Here is a 20,696-nt window from a genome sequence, read left to right on the forward strand (position 1 = left end):
GAAACCTTTCTTGGATTTTCCACTAAGTGTGTTGTACCATTGGGGATCGTCTCGGTTCGGTGGTTCCAGGGGAGGTCACACCAGATGCTGTTACAGTTGACAAAAGCGGTATCTTTTGTAGATAATACATCACTGACCAAATAAACCCATTTTATGCTGTTTTGGTTATTATGAAGTGATACCAGTAACGTTTGTGACATTGGTATTTTTGTTTTGTAATCCCGGGAGAGCGGGGGCAGCTGTGACCTGTTGCTGTGTCCTTTCAGCTCCCGGGTGGCAGCGGGAGCGTTCTGGTCTGTTGGTCACCAGCTGAGCTCTGGGGGGCTGGTGGTAGAAAAGGGGTTTCTTTCTTTGAGAATTGTGTGTGTGAGTCAATCCGAGGAAAGAAAGGGGGGAGGAATCAGTGCTTGCTGTCTTGATGTACAGCCGCATGCAAGCACAGCCCTGGAAAGAGTTTGTTGCTGTCAGCGCTGGATGGACAGTGATGAGACTTCTCTCTCCCCTCTTTCTTTGAACTCCAGCAGAACTGTGAGGCAGAGTTTGGTATGATACCATGGAAGGGCAGCACAACCACCCGCATCATCTAGGGGACCAGAACAACCCTCTCTGCAAGCTGCCGGGGCAGGAATACCAGCATGATCCTCAGGTAAGCGCATGTGTCTTTATCCTTTCTCCTTCTGTGTTTTCTTCCCTTCCTTTTATAAAGGTCTGTAGACTTCTTAGCATTTAGCCTTCCCACCCCCTTTTGTTTATGGTGCAGTTACAGCAGTTTTAGGGTATATCCAGTTTGGGATTTTGCCAACCAGCCAGTGTTTCCTGAATACAGTTTTTTGATGATAATAAGACAAAAAGGAAATAGTTTGAATTTTGCTTAAAGCAAGTATTTTACATCATCTTATAAAAACACGCACTGTGTTGGCTTTCTCTTCTCTCTGATTCTTTGAAGAAAGGCCAAAGAAAAGCAGTTGATTGTGTAAGTGAATAAATGTATTTTATGTCCTTTAGAGTTTAATAATAAATGCTGAAGAGGTAATTACCAAATACAAGGAGAAGTTCATCCTACATGAAACTGTAGGCTCTCTGATTTCATTTCCTGAGAGTCTCTGAAATCTCTCCCACAATGTATTGTGTCTATACTATAATCAAGTTTCACTGCAGTGGCTCATATCTCTCTTCCCTGCCTTTCTGCAGACGTGGGCTAAAACTAGGGTTAGACCTGCATTCAGAGTCATGGCAATACCTTCACGGTAATCACAAAACTTGTATTTTGTGAGTTCTGGCTGCTTGCCTTTTTCGGGCTGTTTGTCTGTTTATCAGAGCAATTACGTTTTACCTATATGTATTCAAAGGAGTGAACAAAAAGCTGTCAGAAGGAGTATGGCAACTGTGGAGTAAGGTTACCTTGGGGAGGGGGCAGTGGGTGTTCAGTTGTCCGTCCAAACGTGCAGCCCAGCGGTGATCCAGGTTCCTTGGAGAAGCGGTGGTGGGCAGGAAAGCGGCACCAAAACACGCTGTAGGATTTGCTAAAGTGGTGAGTTGCCTACACACAGGATACAGCAATGAATGTGTCTCTCGCAGCACTGCTGGGAAGGCAACGTTGTGTGGAGCAAAGCCCCCCTCTCCTAATGTGGCAATTTGTCATATTAAGTCATTTAATAATAATTGAATCCCCTTGATTAATCTCCTAGAATTAGCCAGTTGCATTTTGAGCAATTAGGGTTAATTACTGCCTCATTTGGCAGGATAGAGCCCCTGTAATTATTTCATGAACAAGATTAGGAAGTGTTCCTGCGCAGCAGATACATTCATGGCATCTTGGAGCACATGTTAGAATTTGTAATGACATAGTTAAGTGTAATTAGTAGCTAATAATCTATGTTCTGCTGTTACGCTGATGCTGAGTGGGCTCATTTTGCTGTATGGTCATTGTTCAGTGAAACCTCCCCTCAACTCTGCTAATATCCAAGTTGTGTTAATGGAGGTCTCTGAGTAGATTAGCTGTTCTGAGAATGGTCTAGTTTGGAGTTAGGATTGCAGAAAGACTTACTTTGGTTTTGCTGGTAAAATAAAATTTAGAAAAAGCTGAATAACAAAAATACACAGTCTACCAGAGAATTGGAAAAAAATGCATCTCCTCAGCAAACTCGGTTTAGAAATTAACAAAAAAAGTACTATTTAGAGGGCAGGCTGCCTTACATTGATGGCATGATATGATGGCTTATTACATATTTCTGATATTCCATTTTGCAGGAACATAATTATATATAGTTTTCAATTTTCGGGTACCCATTACCTGGAAGAATCCAAAATTACATTTTCTTTCTTCAGAAGATATCAGTAATGCAGACGTGCTCGATAATAGCTTGTGGAAGAGAGAGAGGTTTGGGAAGGAAATCTGACCAAACTTGTCTTGCAAGAAATGCCCTGAATGGCAGCGATAAAAGCTTAAGCAGGAAAAAACAGGACTTGAGCTTTCAGAGTCTTGGATGAGGAGGGGTTGCTGTATGGAATGGCCCTCTCTTCCTTCCAGCCTTCCATTCAGAGCTACTGTGTCACTCCAGAAAAGACCAGAGCAACAGTGTGCTCCTCTAGTAGAAACTTTTCCTATAAATATGCTGAAGCTTTTATTTTTTTATTTTTCATTTTCACAGAGGTGTTATTTCTGTTTTATAACTGGTTAGTATAGAGCTATCAGTAAGTGTATCAGACTTCAACTACTGTAGTCTATAATGAGATGACACTTTTGAGTTCATATTTAGAACTTTTCTAGAGTAAGTGAATATATAAATATAATAAAGGCTCAGTGAAATCACAGTTTTAGTTTCTGGCTCCCTTACCTGCCCAGCATAACCCCGAGGAAGTTGGTCAGCAGGAGGCAGAACATTCTCTGGTAACGTTCCTGAGTGAAAGTGTCAATTATTTGACTCTTTAGATTACTTAGTGTTTGTAGCAGTAACCAGTAAAAGCTATTTAGGAGTAAATCAGTAATATAAAAAAGTGGAGCTATAATTTTTAACTTAGTTTTTGTACTAAATAAATGCAATAATTCTCTTTTAAACAACCCTTTTATATACTCACACAGCTTAGCAGCGGAGCTTTTCATGGCAGTTTTGTTTTGGTCTATGAATTGAAGGTAGTTTTGAACTGGTCATCTAGGAGCGAAGGCTCTTCAATTTATGGTTTTCTGAAATGCTTAAATTATTTCTATGCTAATATTAATTTCTTTGTGAATATCACCTTGGTCTATTATTTTCAAGCTGTTATTTCTCTCTTTCCTTGTTATAAGATAGTACAAATATCTGCTGATAGGGATGTTAAAACTTTGAAATTCAAGCCAAGTTCTTCAGCAAACTTTAAATTCTAGGTAATGGGTCAGGTTAAGGATATTTTGTGATGACCCTGTAGTCTAGTTTTGAAGCTGCAAATTGAAAAACCTGATGTATTCTTCAATAATCACTTGACTGCCTGTTTGAAGGATAATCCATATTTTAAAAGTTTTCTCATCTTTTGTGAGCTTAGAAATTCTTTTTTTAATCAATCCGCTCTAAAGCGTTCTCAAACTCAGACTGGAATTTCAGCCTCAAAGTATGCAAAATTCTTTTCAGGTAGGCTTTATTGAATGGAGATGGGTGTATAATTTGGAACATCATGAAGAGGTTTGAAACGCTGATGTTGATAGTAAATCATTGCTTATAATGTATACGTGTTCGACTGGAGGGGCTGAAGCTTCCCCAACTACTATCACAGATGTCTTTTAAAGGTGAAATTAGTTTACGGTAAATGTCATTCAGATGAAGTATGCACTTTAGAAGCAAGGAAACCATTCCTTTAAAATTAATGATGCATTGCAAATATCAGGAAAAAAAACCACCCTTATATCCAGCATAAAGATAATTAAAATTCAGGTCAGAAGTGTATGACTTAGTCGGGCTAAATTTTTTAATGAGATTTCAGAAAATTAATTGGGCGAGTATGTTTTTACTCTTCTAAAGAATATTTCATTTCATGGCTCTACAGGAAAGATGCTTTTATTGGCATCTGAAGATTGTAGTGTCTGACTTTTTAACTGTTGGTTAACCAGTCTTTAGCAATTTTTAGGTTGATTGCAAATAATCTAAATGTCTCGTGACCTTGTAGCCATTTGTGCAGAGTGGTGACTAGTGCCAGGTTTCCACATGCCAATCAGACAGCAGTAAAACAACTGACTTTATTATTAATTAACATTAGCACTCTGCATTTATATAGTGTGCAATTAGCAGTGAATGTTCCCTTTTTTTCAGCTCATTCAGGCTTATTTTTTCCGTGCCTCTGGGAGAAGCAGTCATACAGGCATTGCTCCGCACCATGTTAGTATTTTACTGATACTTTTGTCTTCAGTCTCAGTGCTCTCTTTTGCCTGAAGTGTGGGGTTAGAGGCTGCAGGAACAGCTGCTTGGACAGTTTTCTTGGAACTGTGCAGGTTTTCCCCGACTCTTAAGTAATTACAAAGAGGTAGATTTATTCACCAAACATGAACTGTTCGGGAGATTGAAAGTCCTTCTACAGAACAGTTTTTTCTTATTCTTCCTTATCCCAAAATACAAATTCTGAGCTGTACAACTACTCATTTTAAAAAAATATGAAAAACGTGTTCAGGTGATATAGCCGTCCTACCTGGGTGTGAAGGATTTGGAGGAAATTGTATCAAATCTCCAGCTGTAAATTTTGGCATGTTTGTATTCTTGCGTGCTCAGAGTCGCCTGTGGTCGTGCTAATGGACATCCCCCAAAATGCGGAATTTTAAGTAGAAACTACATCCTATCTCCAAGGAGCAGGTCTATAGCAAGGAACTTTTCAATACTGTCAACCTCCATACTTGCCTGGGTTGCTTTATAATCTGGTGTATAGAGACTCCTATTAATCTTTAATTAAGTTGCTTATCCTTGCAGCATATCTATTCAGGTGCGTACAAGATAATATAACCACAGTTTTTATTTGATTGGATTTTTGTTAGTAGTGCAAAACCTTACCAATTCTGTTTTGCAGAAAATCTCATAACACCTCAAAATTTGAGGCCGAAAGTTCTGGCAAACGTCTCCCTTAAGTATCGTGATGAGAGCTGTCACTGCATACTTTTGCCAAGCTTTGAAATTTTTCCTCTCGCATCAGTGATTGCATCTGAAAGAGAACATGTATGCCAGAGATGTTGTCCAGAATAGCTTGTTCTTGGAATAATCTCTGCGTTTCTTCTTAAAAATGAATAGCCTCTTTATTTGAATGAGGAATTAATTGACTTTACTCTTTGGCTTTTTTTTTTTTTTAAATAGAGTAGTAGAAGAACGAGACTTCATTGTGTGGATGAAGAGAACAGCCTTTGTCTCAAAACTAGTTCTTCCCAGACTGTCCCCTTCCTACAGCTGCCCTGGGAACAGAAATGCGCAAACAGCCCAATTTTCATAGTGTCTTTGGAGGTCCAGTGCTTGGAGGGTTTTTTTGGTTGGTTGTTTTTTCCCTCCCCTTTTTTAATTTCTTTTTTAATTGAAGCTCCATCATTGACCTTGAAACCTGTTCCACAAAGACAGTGGTTTGGTTTACTGTATTCATGCAGACCTGAACCCTTCGCTGAGCCTGAATCTGCCCTGAAACTGAGAAAATCTATTTTTGATGAACAGGTTTGGAGATGATGCTGGTATCTTATCTTACACACAATTTATATCTGTATATGAAAACTCTGAGATTTGCAGAAATAATGATCTTGGGTTTTTTTGGATGAATAGCTGTCAGTTCTTTAACGGCTATATGAAAAACTGTAGTGGTTAAACATGGAAGAACTTGAGAAAAACAGAGTTCTCCTTGTTTCTGTTATGAAATAAGTGAAATGTTTGCAAGGCCAGACTATAGCGATGGTATTCTGAGGAGGCAGATACTTCTTAGCTATTCTAAATGTGTCTTGTAACAGTATTTAGAAGAGTTACCTGCTTAAGTTTAAGCACAGTAAAGTCTGAGACAGTTCATTTGAAGCGGACACGGGAGAATGAGCGGCTGTGATCAATAGGGAGCGTTCTGGTGTGGTTCGGTCTAACCTGAGCGCGTGCTCTGCTTTATACGTAATCAAACATCTTTGAGCCTGTATGAAGGGTCCATTACTTTAATTAGGTCTGATAGGTTGTGATAGCAAATGCAAATCTAGGTCATTGCATATGTAAATGTGCAGCTGTAGTCCTGGAGGATGCCAGAACATATCAGCTGAGGTGTCCAGTCATCACCCGGCATTAACTCCAGCACGGCCAGGCGGACCTGGTGTGCTAACCGTGTGAAAGTGGAAAGGACACCCCCCGCCACTTGCCTAACATTTATTTATATTTTCATGTTAAGAAGTTGCTAGATATTTCTTGGCACATGCTTAAAATATTAATTTACACTTAAACACTCTTGGTTTAAACACACAATTTAATAATGTATGAAGGGCAAATGGATACCATCCTTGATTGCAGCATGGATTTCTTTCTTAAAAAGAAAGCTTTGTGGTAGTTGCTTCATCAAATCTTGTTAAAACTGCTACCTCTATTGTGAATGTTAACTCCACGCTAGAAAAGCTTTTGCTCAAACTTTCTTACGGTCAAGAAGAGCGTAGCTCAGGGTGCACGTGTTTGTGGTTGAGGAAGTGCTTTGATTCCTTTCTGGTTTTTAACTAGGAAAAACTGTTCTGTAATTTTATATACTGACACCTTTGTTTTGGTTGCGTAAAGCGATTTGTCTGGACAGCTTAATTGATTTGCTTGGTAGGGCATATGTAAAATAGTGGGGAAACTGAGATGTTCCTGGTTAGCTACCAGTCAAGTTGAACAAATAGTTGTGTTCAGACATTCTTCTGGTAATTCCGTCGCGCATGAAATGCACATAAACTAATGTTTCATTGGCACTCCCTAGAATGGGATGAGTGCTCCTGTATTTCTGTAGCGTATATTGATGAGTATTGCTGTTTATCACATCCCTGCAAAGGGAGATTGCAGCCAGTTTAAACTGAGAAAGCTGCAGGGGCTGATTACTTTGAATATGTGCTTGTCTGGTTTCATCCCATGTTGTCTTACTTTGTTGATAATATAGTGTCTTAAAGGGTGATGTACGTAAATAATACAGCAGTGTTATCTTAACATTCTGCTATTTATCTGATGACCTGGAGGCTGCCTTTTTCCTCATCAGTGAAAGGATACTCTCCTTTTATTATACAGTATACTCTGCAAAACTTAGAGAACAAACCCTAAATCTTCATTTTACTTTTTATTTTGTTGTGATATAGCTTGTAAACGCAATATAACTTCAAGCCCAGCACAAGTCCGGAGAGCAATGTCCCTTTGCGTGCTGAGCAGAGTTTGGTGGCAGCCGGTGGAAGCTGTGCAGGAGCGTGGGGGGACGGGGCTTCGCTCAGAGGACAGGGGAGATGAAAGTCATCCTAAACAGGAAACACTCCTGAACTGTTTAAAGGAAATACTCGATGAAATTAGCTTCCTATTTCTGTGTGACTCGGCTTCATGAATAACTGCAAATTCTAACACAGCCTTCTTATTTGTGTAGGTTATTGCTCATGAATTGAAATTTTTGTGTCATCTTTAGCCTAGAGAAACTAAAACCGCTTCTCATAGTGTGAGAATATTTAAATGCTCGTGGTGATAGATAGAAAAACTTACCTGTGGCTTTGGCACTTCACAAAAAATTACTTGAAGTGTCCTTTCAACTGAAAAGGAGTGTGCTTGCTCTTTTAGGGAACTTAAACTGAGAAAGCCGATGATAGTGGTGGCCTGGAGTTAAATCTCCAGTTCTGTGCCTGCTTGAATTAGCAGGCATTGGCTGGACGTTACGGTATTGCTTTTTTGTCTTCTCTGGAATTCATAACCGTCTAAGCTTTCCAGTTCAGCAGCAGTCCTCTCTTTTCGTGACTGCAGAGCGTCATCCGCAGTGAGGTCTCAGCGGCTGACCCAGGCTGAGGTGCGGATGTGTGGGACAGGCCCCAGCCACAACCAGCCTTTCGCTGCCAGGGACGAGGGGGAAGATGACAGCAAAAAGACCTGATAGTCTTTTCACTGTCTGGTTTGTGGTTTATATCTGCATCTCCGGATCATCAGCATTTATAAAACGTTAACATTTTGCTTGAGTATGCCTGCAGTAGAGCGGCTTTCCTTGCGGGGATTTCTCCTGCGTTTCTTGTGATAAAGGTGCTGTAAAGGTGACAGTTTTCAAAATAGCTTTTCTTGGTTGATTGATGTAGTTTGTGGGTCAGAAATTACTATTTAGGGGACTTTATTGGTGAGTTTTCTTAAAAACATTGAATTTTACAACTTTGTTTACAAAACCTCTGCCAAATAACTGTGCTTGTAGTTCAGAGCTGCACAGACACCTTGAAACCTGGAAGCGTTTTCAAATGTCTGACTGATACTTTTTATTGTCTGTTGAATAGTAGTTGCTTTTATTTCTGTTGCAGAGAAAAGTCCAAACTTATTTACTCATCAAAATAAATACACAGTGTAAGATACCCACACAGTCTCGTGTGTAGTGCTGGCAGGCGATGCTGGACTGAAGGCTTTACCTGCATTTTAAATCTTGCCTCCAGCCCTCTGTTCGGAAAGGGCAGTGGTAGCAGTAGTGGGGTTAACACATCCAGCCCTGCTGGGCTCCTCTCCGAGATGCTCCTGGTGGGATTGTCTGCTGAAGGTTCGGCTGTAACAACGGCTGCGTCCCTGGGAAGCCCTGCCCCCAGCGATGGCTGTAAACTTCTCTAATGGCTTTTTGGGAACTCTGAAATGGCTCAGGATACTTAAAAACACACCGCTTGGCTGTGCGTGGCGACTTTAAGTAATTAATTTTCATAATTTCTTTTTAAACATTGGTTAGCGGTCATGTTAATTACAGAAGAGACCAGAATGGCTCTGGGGAGCAGTTCTTAGTCCGTAGTCCTCGTTACGCTGTGCCGACCTGTGGCGGGTGTTTACCTGAGACTGCTCAGCAGCAGCATCAGCGTCTCCCAGGTGACACAGGCAGGCAAAGTTGATGAGAGGGTGTGTAACGAGGGAGATGGTAGTTTGGGACTAATTAGTTACTTACACGGAAGGCAGGACTCTATTTCCTTTTTTAAAAAGTCATTTAACTTAATTCAGCCTATGTTACTAATACATTCACCGGGAATTAATGCATTTACGGTCAGAATTATCTATAGACTGATCAGCCTAGATTAAATTCTTGACCATCAGAAATCAGAGCAAGAGGTTGCACACGTTGGTGATCTTAACTCTGTTCTGTTCATTTTTGGTAGCCGTTACTAGTTTTATGGTTCAGTTTGGTTAATATTTTTATTCAAATCTCTGCCATTAGGGGTGTGTGCCTGCGGCTGTGTGCTGCGCTTTTCTGTTGCGACTGCTCTGGTACGGGGCTGTCTGCGGTGGATAGAGACGATGGAAGGTGGGAATAGGAAAGCCAGACCACTGCGTAGTCCGTTGTACACCAGATCAACACCAAATTTCTTTGTCTTTCTTGCTGGGCAGTCCTTACTGTGAGGAATTTATCCTTCTGAATATGATTAGTGAAAGAAACGGCTAGTTTGCCATCATAAAGAAGACAGATTGGGAGTGCAAGTTCATATTTTTGCATCGCTTTTTCTAGTTGATTGATTTAATTTCTTTTGACAGAGGCATTTAACATCGTACCCATATCGCTGCACGTTGGCAGACTTTCAGATAGAGAAAAAGATTGGACGGGGACAATTCAGCGAAGTTTACAAAGCAACTTGTCTTCTGGACAGAAAACCTGTGGCATTAAAGAAAGTTCAGGTGAGCATTTAAGTTCAAAGTGTTACCGTTTTGCCAGTGGAATGGGGATGGTTTGAGTGTCTACACGGATTCCTTTCAGTCAGTTACCTCTTTCGGTGTTCTTTTGTCAGCAGTAATAACGCAATAAAATAGTTTATAAATTGAGAGTTTAAGATTTGAGAGCACTGGATTGGTATTTTTACATTAAAAAACCACAACACACCGCTTTCTTATTTTATGCAATTGTGTTTTAGAGGTGGGGTTTTTTTACTTTATTATTTCAAGATAATGAATAGTGCTGCTGAAGGTCTCAAAGCAGTTTTACAAATAGTGATCAGGTGAGGTTAGTTCCATGGTGCTGAGTTTACATCTGGCTATAGGAGGCCAAGCGGCCCCGCTGGGCTCCTGCCCGCCCCGTGCCTCGGGGGTCTCTTCTCCGTGCAGCCTGGAGATCCCACGCGGGACCCTGTTTCCATTTTGTGCCACACTGTGGGGTCTGTATCCCTCCTTGTCTTGGAGTGGGTTTATGTTTCTAAACCAGAATTATGTAGCAGTAGTGCAATTTCATATTTATTTTTAATTTCACTTTTTCCTTTATAGAAAGGGTTCACTAAATTATTACTAAATGTGAAGGAACAAGGCCTTAATGGCCATAGTCTTCCAGCTCGGAGACTGCCGTCGTGATGCAGGTGAATTGGGAGAAGACAAGAGCATGAAAGGGAAAAACACGTGTGTTTGCTGTGGAGTTCTAGAAACATTTCTGAAAAACTTTCATGCAAGCAGTATAGATCTGTGACTTAGCTTAAAGTATTGTGCAATGCTCAGAACAGCATTTTGTTTGAAGAAATTTGCCTTTAATCGTTCAACAGATGCTTTAAACTCTTGTTTCTACTGACTTAACTGTGATTATTAGGGAATTAATATTAATGCTCAATATTATTGTTAGTTATTAGAGAGAAATCGGGGGAAATTAATAGTAACTGTTTTGAAAATCACGACAGCAAATTTACAAACTAGTATTTTTAGGTTTTGTGCTGCTTAGAATATTGCCTACAGGTTCTAAAATTACTTTTACCCTATCGCTAGTCCTTTAGTGGTTTCAAAATAAAGAAAACGTTGATCTTTCTTTGATCTGGGGTTTGTGTGTATACTCGTTACGGTGGAGCAGATACAGATTGGGGGAGGAAAGACCAATTTCTTGTTAAAATATAAAATTCTTTGTTGTTGTTGTTTCATTTTCATCTTCTATGCTTTTTGTTTTTGAAGATATTTGAAATGATGGATGCTAAGGCTAGGCAAGATTGCATTAAAGAAATTGACCTCTTGAAGGTAAGGATTTTTACAATGACTTTTTCCGTTTTTTGTTTTGAGGAAAAAAAATTGTTTTCAAGTTGGCAACAGTCATTTGCCTTTTATGGCAAATAGAGCTTATATAGCACCCACTGATCCCAACAGACCGTGCTTTCTTTTGCAAGCCAGAATGCCTACATGATGCAAAAGTTTTGTCTTAAAGCTTGATTTTATTGAGCTTTCTGCCTACAGTCTAAGGAATCTATTAAAAATCTTTCTGTCATAAAACCCCAGAAGTGCTCGTCTTTCAGAGAGGCATGTAAATTCTGCCCTTGATGTGTTTTGTCACTTTAAAATAAACTGACTAATGAACTAGCTAAATGGGAAAACAGTTTTGCATGTGCATGGTGTGTACGTGTATGTATACATATCACACATGAAAAATGGTAGTTTAGATAAAGGCTCTGAAACCAGAGAGTGTTTTTTAAGCGATTAAACCAACTAGTGATTTTTTTCTGTCTCAGTAATTTCTTTCAAAATGTTGGTAGAGAATATACATGCATTGCACTTTAAATATCTATTTTGAGTAACTGCAACAGATTGTAGAAGCCTAAAATTTTGTTTAGCTAGTCAAATTTAATTTTTGAAGTATTAAATAATTCATTTTGTAAATGTGATTTTAGGTATTTCTATTTAAATTGTTGATGTATACTCCTGCAGTTGTAGACAAAAGTTGTGTCTGCTAGACTGAAGTGGAGGCGTACGGGATAAACATGAAGGCATCAGTTTGTGTGAATGTGATCCAGTTGCTTAACAGTTATGGTGAAAAATAACGCAAACTTCAACATTCAGAAAGGAGAGTTTGTGGTGGTTTTGGGTTCTAGGTAATGTGAACAGTTTTATTGTTATGGAAGGTGCCATAAACTCGCACAGGATTTATCCAGAGCAGAATGTGCAAATGTAGTAGAGGAAAATGGCAATAAAATCCCGAGGATGAGAGGAGACCGTGGAAGGTCAGCTCCCGGCCGCCGCTGGGGCTGACTGGGGGCGACTGATCTTCCTGTGTAAAGCTCAGCGCGACGCCGGGTACCAGCCCGGGGTTACTGCAGTGGCCGAGCTGCGACAGCGCGTACGACACATTCAGCTAAACAGGGTTGATTAAATTGGATTGATTTGCACAATATTTTATAGAAGACTAGGAAACGTTCTGGTAAATTCGTTTAGTTGGGGTAAAGGGAGGAGCAGGAATAGTTGCTGAATATTTCTACAGAAACATACTAATATGCTGTTTATTATGCAAAGCATTACTGCTGGTAATTTAATTATTATTTAGTGTTGAATGTCAACAAATCTTCCTGCTTGGGCAGTTCTGTAGCACCATCCAAGGAATTTGAAGTCTGAGTATGTTAAAAAGTCAGTTTGATGAGTCCCGTTGTGTTACAGATGCAAAGGGGATATATTTCTGAATATGGCCTATAGTTCAGTTCCTTCAAATGGCTAATAGTTTTGAAGTCAGAGCCAACAAAATCCATTGCATTTTATCCAAGATGCGTGTAGCTCAGCTTCTGGGAAGATCAGCAGATGATAAGTAAAAAATACTGAAAGTTGAAGTTGCGGGCTGCGGAGCCGAGCGCCCTGTTCTGGTGGCCGCTGACCCGGTGCGGGCTGCTCCCCGCGGGCGGCCGGGCAGGTCCTTGGGCTTCGGCTGGAGGCAGGGGAGAGTGCTGCGGCAGCCTCGGCAGCTGGCACACACGTCATTCCGTGCCCGAACACAAATAATGTGTCAGATCAATATATCTGCAACTCATCTTTTGCTAATTGATTGATCCCAACCTGCCTGTTCTCGCAGCTGCGTAGAAATAACCAGAGGTCTGTATGTGGATGTGCCGGGACAGTCCTCAAGCGGTATTTCGGAACATCAGAGCTGCGGCATCAGATGGGACACAGGTCCCTTCTCAGGCCGAGCGGGAGGTGTGACCGTTAGCAGCATGGGCAGCACAGTCCGTGCCTGCAAGTGGGAAGAAGTTTTGGAAGTGGGACTTCAGTTCTTGCCACAGAGTACGCGTGATCTCTGGATGGCGTTTTACAAAATTTCATGGGGTGTCTTGTGAGCTTTTCACCTTTTGGTTTCCTTTAGAATAGTGCGTGCGCAGCTTTAGGAAAGTAGGACAGGTGTATTTTTCTCAAATGGCTTACAACAATTTTAATTTTAACATTTTTAGTGTCATTATATTAAAAGCTAAAATACCTTTCTCTTCCTAAATCTATCAATGAAGATAGTTGTTCTCGTGTTTAGCAAGTGTGTGAAGTGTGTAAGGACCCCATTCAGCACCGTATTTCAGAGTCTGTTTAAATCTTGCTCAATTTAACTTTTTTTCATCACTGTTGATGTGAAGTAAATGTCTGCCTTGCAGTTGTGTTTAGTGTCTGGCCATGTAATAAGGGATATTTGTATTTTTAAAACTTTCTTGCTACTTGTAAACTGGTGTCTAGTATGAAGTATTTATGCGCTATTACTAGAACGACTTGCTGTAAGAGCTTTGCTTTCTGCTTTTATTTCTAACGTAGACCATTGAGGAATTTGTGAAGGGATTGCACGGACTTGCTATAGTCCATCCCTGTCAAAATAATACTTTGTCTTTTTTGTTCAAAGACTTCTGTGTGACCATGGAAACAAACGGGGTTTTTTTGTGATTTCTAAATGAATAATAATTATTCAAAATTTAACAGAAGCCAGACAAAATTTTATATTGCTTTCAGTGTAATTCTGGCTGAAAGGCTTCGGTAAAGCAGCTCAGTAATGTGGCTGTAATCAGCATTTGGGCTGCCAGCACCCACACTGCCTCATTTAGAGGTGGCTTACCCTTCGGCGTGCCCCTCGCTGGCAGTGCTGCCGTGCATACGCATCAGGCATTAACTGCCATCAAACTTTTAGGATGCATTAAAGAAATAGGGAATGTCATTAACCCAAGATAAAGTGTTTGTAATCTTTTGCGTGTTTAAGGATTTGTGAGAGTGAATATACTTTCCTTCTGACAAAAGAAATTCCAGATAGTCTTTTCCATGCCACAGACAAATATGACAGTTATAAAAATAACCCCAGAGTCAATGTATTTATTTAAAATAAGATTGACAAAAGGGAGAGTGGAGAATGCAAATTTGGCTTATCCAGAGTGGTCTACCTGGTTGTGCCGTGAAAACGGAGTTGGAAGGTCAGGGTAATAAATTGTAGGAAAACATATTCATCTGCATTGACACCTCACCGAGGTGATGGGCAGTGTGCCGTGCTTCCCAGCAGAGGCGAGCCTGGCAGGGCTCCTTCTCGAGCGCTCGTCCCTCCGCTCCGCTGCGGCAGTGGGAGCTCTCGTCGGTCCGCTCTGCGAAGCAGCTCCCGCGGGCGTCTGCGTGGCGGTGTGGGTGTTGCGTGTGTTTGCTTCGAATCTTGCACAACTTCATCGTAATAGAAGAAACATCCCTCTTTAGATCTAATGAGCTTCTTGAGATCAATACAAACCATCAGTAGACAGTGTGTACACACTCTCTCACAAAAATACATTTACAATCTTTATATCAGTTAAGCGATCCTTGACTCTGAGTAAGTTGGGGTTTGTTACACCCCGCCAGCGGCGTGCAGCCTTCGTTCCCTGTTCCACTTGTCACAGTGTGACGTTGTGTTTCACTGGCACGTGGTGCTGAGGCTTGCAAACAGGCTGCTTCGACTGCTCGAACTTCCCGATGCGGTGGGATCGGCCCAACGGTATCGGCGGGAGCAGACGCAGTGCGCGGGCAGCGGGTGCGCCGTGACAGCCGTGCGTGTGCTGCTGTGGGAGGAGGGCTCCCTGGCGGCATCGCCTCCAGGGGCTGTTCTGCCTGCAATTTTGGTGCTTTTTTGGGTGGAAGTTGGGTCTTTGACCAATGTGCCCGAGAGGAGACGTTTAAAAGAAATTTCAACAGAAATGGTGGGCTATGATATTTACTTATTTAAGGCTCGGTCTTGTGGGACTGTGCGCATGGATCCCATTAACGCTCACGCGCTCTGGTGGCGAGGCATTGCCTGGGAGAATCTGTCCCCTAACGCTCGTGCAGAGAGGAGTGATTAGCGTGATGGATCATAACAGTGTTTCCTTTGGCTCTGTAACCCCTGGAATAGACAGGTTGAGTCACAGCTGTTTAGTAGATGAAATGCTCACTTCAGGAGTTTCTAAATTTACCGCATTTCTAAGAGCACAAGAGAACGGTAATCTAATGCAAAATGAGCGTGAGAGAGTGAATAGAGAGAGCTAGATACTACATTATCTTCTAAGCAATTACAGCTTTACACTTTAAGAATTCAGACATAAAATATTAAAATACCAGTTGTGATTGTAAGAAAAAACTATACTGAAATGAAAAAAGTAATTAGTGAAGATGCAAACATAAATAATTAGAAAAATAGATTGATGTATGCAACTTGTGCATTATTTTCTTCCATCAAAGTTGTAATTTAATTCTGTTCTCATTCTAAGGGGCAAAGAGGTCTCCGGGAGTACTGTAATCAACAGCTGGGGTTTTTTGTTTTTATTGAATGGGGGAAAAAAAAATCAGTTACTATTTAAAGTTTCTTTCAAGACAGCCTTTTCTGTTGTAATGTCAGAAAATATTTAAAGGCAGTTTCACCCTTTACTCAAGATAATCTTATTATGCTGTGCTTGTGATAAATGATATTTCATATAGGATTTTTGTCTATAATAACCCAGAGCACAGTTCGTAGTTGCACCCATTATGAAGTGTTTTGCACATGATTACAAAAACAGTACAGGTATTGTATCTTGGAGTTACTACAGTGATATAAATTTTCTTCTTGCATTCCCTCTGTCTGCAGCAACTGAACCACCCCAATATAATTAAGTATTTGGATTCTTTTATTGAAGATAATGAACTTAACATTGTCCTGGAACTGGCCGACGCTGGTGATCTCTCTCAGATGATTAAGGTAAGGACGTGTCAGTCCTAGAGGTGCTACAAACGTTGAGGATTAGGCAGAGGCACGGGGCGGTGGGGGTAAGCACGTCGGTGCTAGAAGCACTTCTATTCCCCCGTTGCGGTTTTGCACACCCACAGGGTGCTTCCAGAGCCTAAACCAAAGTGTCTGGTGGCATTTCAGATACGCCAGGCTGTGCCACTTGCTTCTGGTCGCTGCTTCGGAAGGATTTGGTGGGATGTGTGTGTTATTCTCAGGGTTGATTTATCCAGTCTGTGATTGATGGGGACATTTAATTATTGTTAGATTCACTATTCGCGTAGCCTGTCTGCCACTCTGAAGACATTCAAGAAAGTGTATTGACTTTCTTTGCAATGGGGATTTGGGTTTGAGAAAATGTTTCAAGTACTTGTTCTTCTCTTATGTTGCTCTTAGGAATACTTGTATTGCTGCAAACCAGCTTTAGTTAAGCTGTTACCACCTGCTTTTATATTTTCTTTGACATGTTAATCTTTAGACATACATCCCTTGTGAGAACAGATGTGTTATATCATGTTTGTTAGCACTCTCAACCTTCTCTCCGTGTTTTACCTGTTTTTTTGCCATCATTATTCTGTAATTATCATAAATGAATGTTTGGAAAGTTCTTCTCCTCCTTGTTGTCACAGTTAAAATATCTTATTAACAGATTTGTTTTCTTTGCCAGCAGAGCTATGAGGCACTAGGCCAAAGGCTGTCAAACAAGTTATCCATTTAGTCCATAGTCAGTGGCTAAATTTACAGTATCCATGAAAATCTGCTCCATCTCACAGGAGAGACCCCCGGGCGAGCGAGCTGGGAAGAGGCAGTTGGCAGAGCCACTCCTGGGGAGAGCCCCAAAATTCCAGCTACAGCCTTGCTCCCCAGGAGCGATGGTCGGATCTGCCCCGAACCCCGGGGACGAGCCGGCAGTGACCGAAGCTGCACGTGCGGGCGGGTGCCATCGCCTCGTGCCAGAGCCGGGCTCTGCCTGCAGCCACCGCTGGCAGGGGCCGGGGCGCGCTCAGCGAGGGCTGTGGAGACAGAGCTCGTCCTTCTGCGGGGGAGAGCGCCTGGGGAGGGTCATCTTGCATTGTTTTCTTGTGGATTCTTGCATGTTTTACCCTTTTCCCAGCAGATCCTGGGAAACTTGCAGTTTATCTCAAGCTTTTTTGTAGTTGCGGTTAAAGGTGGGAGAAAAGGTGAGGACTGCGAGAGCAGGAGTTAGGGCTGTGATCATCCTGGGGTGTGCACGTGTTTTACGTGGATTTTTCAATCTTACCTTACAAAAAGTTTTACCGACATAATTGTGAGATTTCATCAGATAAAATATTTGTGGGTTTTTTTCATTTACAGTTTTTAGTTTAAAACGTTCCCTTCTGATAAACATATTCATTTATTAATGAGAGTTGGTTATTTAATTTTTTCAAATTACTTTTTATGTCATTATAAATGGGAGTTACATTTTCCAAAATATAATTTGTAGATTCTTAGGTTGATAACTTGAACAGTGCTGGAACTAGCATTATTTCCGCCAGCGCTCCCCAGCCTGGGCTGTTTTCCCATGTGTTTATCGCAGGCATGAGGAAGATGCATGAGTTTTTTTCAAGGTCATATAAATGATGCTTTTCCATTGGTGCAAATCTTGGAATTCCATTTTTTCTTAATAGAGAATAAAAAAAAAACAAAACAAAAAGCAAAAAAAGCCAAACAAAAAACCCAAAACAAAAACAAAAACAAAAAACCAACCAAGAGGGAACAAGAGTCTCCTCCTACATACAGCTTGAACTGCAGAAGCGGAGTTTGCCTGCCTGCCCCTCTGTCACCCCCACACCCCACCCGTCCCGTGGGAATTTAAGCTTATGGTGAGGATTTTCGGTTTCGGCAAGGCGGTAGGAACAGCAGTAACAACACTCTGAAGGTGCGAGAGCGATAAAAACAGGGGCTGTCTTTGTCACGCCCCTGGTGCCTGCATTATTTATGAGGTATGTAAAGCTGATGTAAGAGAGTGCTGCAGGATCACCCGCTGGAGAGTTGGGACTTTCTTGTAAATGTCAGGCGAATCTTATTGGACATGACATTTAGAAAATTATCACTTGTGGTCTTGCATATCTGCTCTTAAATACTTTAATGAGAATTAAATAATTTTATCGTGTATATAACACTTTATCCCTCACCCTCTGCAATTCCTCTGTGCTCTTTATCAAGTTTTGGTTTGAAACTGTTGCAATCTGTCAGATTTGCTGCCTGGGGAATTGCACGGTCATGCCCCTTCACAGCTGATCTGCAAAAGAAGATTTGCCATTACTCGAGTCAAACACGAACCAGTAACAGCATTTCACATAAAATACAAAATGTGACAACGGACATCAGATGTCTGTACTGAGAGCAAAAAGCACAAGATGCAGAAAGGGGCAACAACCAATTCCCTCCCTTCGTTCCTGCTCTTGCATGCTGCTGAAGGAAGTTCTCAAGGGTGCGATGCAAAAGCAGCGCAGTTGTAGTGTGCTAGAAGGGTGTACAGCGCTTCAGAGAGAGTCGTTATCCAACGACACCTTCTGTGTCAAAGGATGGGGATAAATCGTAACGCTCTGGAAGCGTATTGTAAGTGTATTTTGTTAATGCTCTGGATGAAGAACTGGCCCAGTATCTAGCACAGGAAGAAGCGACGAGAAGTTAGGGACCAATAGCCTGGAGTAGTGTGATTTTGGGGTGCCTGGGAGGAGGCTTTGTGTGTGATGCACGTGGCTGTTGTGCATTTCTGAAATGGAAAGAGTAGTTGAAGATAGATAATGTTTAGCCTTCACTGATGTGTGTCACTCGTTATTTATTCCTGTAATAAGTTGCTTGGGAAGAAGACCTCAGTATTCCAGACAACCATGGCGGTGCTGCACTCCTTCATATCATGTGCGTTATGCTTACGACTATTTTATTTGAGAGCTGTTAGCACCAAGAGCTCCATGGACTCCAGACTCAGCTACGCTTGGCGCTGCATAAATGCACACAAAACGGTCTTTTTCCAGATCTGTGTGCCTCTTGATCAGCAGTGTCTTTCTCTCTCGCTAGAGAGAGTTCAGTTAATTTAGTATTCCTATTATGCATAAAATAGAACATATTATCCTACCTGATCACAGAGGAAACATGGATACTGTACTGATGCTCTGGCCGGCTTTTGAAAAGGGGAAGCGGGTTACCTTATTGTTGTTAATAGGCTGTACAATAATGAATGTTTACAAGATTATTTTTTTTAATGATCTTTTGTTACTTAAGGCAAAATGTTGGAACCATTTGTTGTTTTGAGGCATTAAATATGTTTTGCAAGGTAATTAAGGAGATTAATGCTAATTATAATCGGTGTCCGTTCAAAAATGTCAAACCTATTTAAGCGTATTTTTCATAATAGTTGTTAATTAGTGAACTGCACTGAAGTTTACCTACAGAGAGAAGGAGTTAAAGGCTAATCAGAAGAAAAGTCATGCTGCTGCAGATGTGGAAGATGTGAGCAACCTGCAGCTGACTAACATGAGTCCAGGAACGAGTCAAATATGTTGCTTTTTCACTGATCTTTTATTTATTTTCTCCCACAGTATTTTAAAAAGCAGAAACGGTTAATCCCGGAAAGGACGGTGTGGAAATATTTTGTGCAGTTATGCAGTGCAGTTGAACACATGCACTCCCGCAGGGTGATGCACAGAGGTAACATTAATTCAGTCTCTTTTCACTGAATAATAATATAATGTTCCAATTAGTAAGTGCCTACATTCAAAAACAATTATGCTGATGTTCAGCCAATGCATGTTTAGAGAGGCTGGAGCTTGCAAGATGGATTTCTCCTTCTGTCTCTTTGCCTCATTGTTAAAGGATTCAGTCCGAAGTGAGTGTGGTATTAGGAAGATGAGCTGCTTTGTATTCCAGACACTGATATTAAGCAGAAGTGTCAAACTTGCCATTAGAAGTGTCAGAAGTAAAATGCTGAGACTACTGGATACAGTGAACTCTAAGAAATAGTCTTCATTACATTAGCTGTGACCTTAGAGAGCTTAGAAGAGTTTTTGTCTTGTGAGCTTTTCTGAAATATTAATACAAATACATCTCACACTCTCATAACCTGTTCTTCATTTTCATTAATTATTTTTGAATCTCTTGTCTTAGAACTCTTCATAACTTTGAGCTCTGTCCAAAAATTATGTTGGTTCTTTCAGTGTAAATGAAATGTTTTGTGAAGGACTTGACCCGGGAAATGCACGTATCCCCAAAGGCACCAGAACCAGTCTCTGCTGCCTGTTATTTCCTTTATCCTTTGAAGTAGTGAATTCTTCACTATTTATTTTTTTTTTTTCAGCAACGTGATAGCATTTTTGCTCCTCTACGCATGCCCTGGTGCAGTTTCTCAGTTGTACCCGAATTCGGTCTGTCACAGGCGGCTGAAATTTGGAGCCTCACACATTTAGTCTGCTTTAGCGCGTGGGGAAGGAGCCTCACTAACTCAGCCCTGACATGACTGCCTGGGAGACTGCGGTTCTAGTAATTTTTACACGCCATGAGCGAACTGGGCTGTACAGAGCCCAGAATTTATGTGTATGCGGGACAATAATTTGCCCTTGGTGTGAGGGGACCATGGCGGGCAGAAGAGTTTCCTGCAGAAAGAG

At 41.2% G+C, this 20,696-nt stretch overlaps 1 protein-coding gene across 1 annotated transcript in view; it reads left to right on the forward strand.

The window, feature by feature from the left end:
- Window positions 1-553: 553 nt before the first annotated feature.
- NEK6 (NIMA-related kinase 6) overlaps window positions 554-20,696 on the forward strand; it is a 41,536-nt gene continuing 21,393 nt past the window's right edge. Inside the window, exons 1-5 of the mRNA XM_009892283.1 lie at window positions 554-646; window positions 9,660-9,800; window positions 11,046-11,108; window positions 15,931-16,041; window positions 19,635-19,743. Of these exons, the coding sequence (XP_009890585.1) occupies window positions 554-646; window positions 9,660-9,800; window positions 11,046-11,108; window positions 15,931-16,041; window positions 19,635-19,743 (517 nt within the window). The remainder of the gene's footprint in view (window positions 647-9,659; window positions 9,801-11,045; window positions 11,109-15,930; window positions 16,042-19,634; window positions 19,744-20,696) is intronic.

Source organism: Charadrius vociferus, unplaced genomic scaffold (genome assembly GCF_000708025.1).
Source record: "Charadrius vociferus isolate BGI_N301 unplaced genomic scaffold, ASM70802v2 scaffold549, whole genome shotgun sequence".
NCBI lineage: Eukaryota > Metazoa > Chordata > Aves > Charadriiformes > Charadriidae > Charadrius > Charadrius vociferus.